Source organism: Lipotes vexillifer, unplaced genomic scaffold (genome assembly GCF_000442215.2).
Source record: "Lipotes vexillifer unplaced genomic scaffold, Lipotes_vexillifer_v1.1 scaffold454, whole genome shotgun sequence".
Lineage (NCBI taxonomy): Eukaryota > Metazoa > Chordata > Mammalia > Artiodactyla > Lipotidae > Lipotes > Lipotes vexillifer.
Genome location: NW_006779481.1, coordinates 1,662,086 through 1,665,712, shown reverse-complemented (window position 1 = coordinate 1,665,712; position 3,627 = coordinate 1,662,086). Strand labels below are relative to the sequence as shown.

Genomic DNA, 3,627 nt, shown 5'->3' with positions numbered 1-3,627 from the left:
TCTGTACGCGGGCCTCTCCCTGTTGTGGCCTCTCCCATTGCGGAGCACAGGCTCCGGACGCGCAGGCTCAGCGGCCATGGCTCACGGGCCCAGCCGCTCCGCGGCATGTGGGATCCTCCCGGACCAGGGCACGAACCCGTGTCCCCTGAATCGGCAGGCGGACTCTCAACCACTGCGCCACCAGGGAAGCCCTGGGTCAGTGTTTTGACTGTGGAATAGAGAGAAATTAACGAGTTGGCAGTAAGCTCCACAGAGTGGAGTGCCCTGTGGTGTAGCCAGTCTTGAATTCCTGCTCTAGCTCTTACTAATCAGCAACCTCTGGGCCTCAGCAGCCTCATCAAGAAAACAGGAATAAGATATTAAATAACAGAATATTTTAAAAAGTCCTTAGCCCAGGGCTTGGCATTTAATAGATGTTTGCTATTTTTATTGCTATTATTACCCTCTACAATGTTGGAATCTAAAATTGTGGCCATCTCATACATCAGGATTTACCCAACTGAATTAAATAGCAAGGCTTGTGCATTTATGCATACTCATTCCCTCATCCCCCAAGCCTAAAAAGATGCTACTGTCCTAACAGTTAAATATTCTGACACCTCGCATGGTTGGATCAGGCTTACCTCTGGCAAGGAGACATTGGGGTCTTTTGGAAGAGAAATCGTTTCAGTAGGAATTGACTATCAGATCTCAAATGACAGTCATTCTAGGAGTTTTGAACCCTTTGGAAGGTTATGGATACTTTAAGACTCTGGTGAAACCCACAGACCCCCTGCTGGATAAAAGCACTTAACAAATTTATGCTTATACAATTTTGCATCAGTTTTAGAAGGTACACCCCCCGCCCCCAGAGCCTAGGCTACCCTGGTGTCAGATTAAGGACCCCAGATTAAGAACCCTGCCTTATAGAAAATAAATGGATTTTATTGAATAGCAATATATTCGGAACTGAAATATCCTTGAGGTAAGAGATTCTAATAAGTTTCTAAAGCTTTTTGAGTTTAAGTAAAACTTGGCACAGGTAAGAAACTCATTTTGCCAGCCTACTGAGACAGGACCAGGGAGGGGGTCAGGTTTTTCTTTATCTGAAGGATGCCATGATTCAGAGTTCCCTTGTGCAGTCTCAATGATAACACTTAGACAAGTTTGTTTCCTCGACTCCACCATTTAAACTGTAGTTCATGATACTCATTGATCACTCTCACTTCTGCTTCCCTGCTCCTCTAAAGCCTGGAACATTGCTTGGGGAAGATGCCTTTTGCTGCATGAAGCAAGTAAAGCTAGAATCCTTGTGTGTCACCTTGTGTAAGGTGACATCACCTTACAATAGGAAGAGTAGCACACATTCTTGCATCTTTTGTTGTCTCATTGCAGGAAGGTCAACTGTGTTTCCCCTTGTCCTTGTTTGCCTGGGGGGAAAAGTGCTTGGATCGGAAATTGTGTGGCTAAATGTGCATTTTTTCACAAGTAAAATGGCTATAACTCCTGGTTCTCCATTTCTACATTTTCAGAAAGCTGTATTGGGTGGATTCCCACCTGAATTGCCTTTCTGTCTCTGACCTCAATGGTCGATACCGCCGCAAGCTGGCCGAGCACTGTGTAGATGCCAACAACACCTTCTGCATTGAGAATCCCAGAGGAATTGCCCTTCACCCGCGATATGGGTATTGTCTCCCTGTAATCTTGGGCTCTTCTTTCATACCCTTCTTCCACCTCTGTTACCACAAAGGCTGTTCACGTAGTGATATCAAGGCCAGTGTCTTGTTGGAGTTTGTCTTCTGCTTTTCCTACCTGGTAAATGGCTTAGTATAATGGGTAGAAGCATGGCTTGTTCAAATGCTATTCATCAGCTATTCTATTTTCTTTGCCATGACACACCATTTCACTTTTAAAGTCACATATTTTGGCTGCATGCAAGTAATTTATGGTTTAAAACAACAACAACCCACCTTTACTGGACTTTCCATGTCAAATCCACTGACGTCCCCAGTTAATCATGTTCACTCCTGAGCATTTCCTGTGCATCATGCCCTGTTAGATTATTTTCTGTTAGTTCTCTTTCCTTTGTGAAAGGCTCTGTAGGATGTAAACTCCATTTCTCTAATTGGAGAAAGCTTATGTCTTTGCCACTGAGCTCTTTTGGCTTCAGGGACTGACCCTTTGTGTTTGCTCCAACAGGCATGTCTACTGGGGAGACTGGGCTGACCGAGCATACATTGGGAGAGTAGGCATGGATGGAACCCATAAGTCTGTGATTATTTCTACCAAGATCAAGTGGCCCAATGGCCTCACCATTGATTATACCAATGATCTACTATACTGGACAGATGCCCACCTGGGTTACATTGAGTACGTACTTAGAAAAGAATAAAGCAAACTGGGTGACTGCTGATTCCAAACACCAGTGCTTGTGTTGCCAGTGTATTTTTCCCAGGCAGCTTCTAACTGGCCTGTTTGTTGGAAGTCACTTCTAACTAAAGTGCCTATAGGCAGTTCACCAAGCTCTGTGGTATGGTGCAAGAGAAAGAGCATGAACTTTGAAGTCATACAGATCAGGATACTGTCTTGGTGCTTTTACTTCTTATACTCCTAAAAAAGCAGCTAGTAATCTCTCCCCTATGGTAGTCAGCTTAGTGCTCAACTCATCTTAATTCCCTTATCCCTTTACTTTGCCCTACCCTCCCAAATATATGATTAACAGACTTGGAAAAATTATACTGTTCAATGAAGAGTACTCCTTGTAAAAAAGATAATACAAATTATTAGCCAAGCAGTACATGTTTATTTCGGGGCATTGCTAATTATGGCCTGGCTGGACTATGGTAATGTCTTCTGGGTATTTATGAACTAGTACCCAGATACACAGCCTGTTGCACGCAAAAGCAGGGAATTGTCGTTAATTCACTAGAGCTATTTTAAAGGTTTAAAAAATCCTGTCATTCCATTAAACTTATTTTGAAAAAAATTACACTTGACAAAAAATACTCGTAAAAGTATCTGAGCTCTTTATATAGAGATCATGCAAGAACCGAAGGAGAAGACCTCAAGACTGCTTTCTGGTTTATGACCTTTTTAAAGAAACAGATAATGACTAAGTTCTGGTCATTTATCTGCAGTCTTATTAACAGAGGTCAAGAAGATATTCAGGTTTTCCTATGCCTTAAGTTTCCATAAATTATGATATTCTGGAAAAAATTTCTAACATCACACGGCTAATGTTATCAACTTCTTTAGTTGCTAGCTCATTCCACCTCTTGTGAGTTTTAGGGTCTGCTCCCAGTTTTTTAAATATTAAAATATCAGTATTCTGACATAGGTTCAGAGGAATGAATGAGACCTAGATTCACTAATAATGTCTGGGTCGTGATTAATAATACATGTGCTACCAGTGTGTACAAAGCTAACCCTGCTGGCCTCTAGGTTAACTCAGCTAGTCTATACCGCTCAGGTTATACTGAGAATCAAGCTGTCTCCAAAAACTGCTTTTCCCCTTGTCTTTCTGAGGAGACAGAAGTCCAGCTTTAGATTGCTTTCCTCTGATTTCTTGTGATGGCTTAGGAAACTGTTCATCCAAGGATATTGAAAAAATGCTTCATGGAGAACATCAACATAAGAGGTTATAAACCT

The 3,627-nt window shown here is 42.2% G+C and overlaps 1 protein-coding gene across 1 annotated transcript in view; it reads left to right on the top strand.

The window, feature by feature from the left end:
- LRP2 (LDL receptor related protein 2) overlaps positions 1–3,627 on the top strand; it is a 194,855-nt gene that overhangs the window by 125,865 nt on the left and 65,363 nt on the right. The window contains exons 51-52 of the mRNA XM_007452631.1: positions 1,512–1,664; positions 2,179–2,349. Of these exons, the coding sequence (XP_007452693.1) occupies positions 1,512–1,664; positions 2,179–2,349 (324 nt within the window). The remainder of the gene's footprint in view (positions 1–1,511; positions 1,665–2,178; positions 2,350–3,627) is intronic.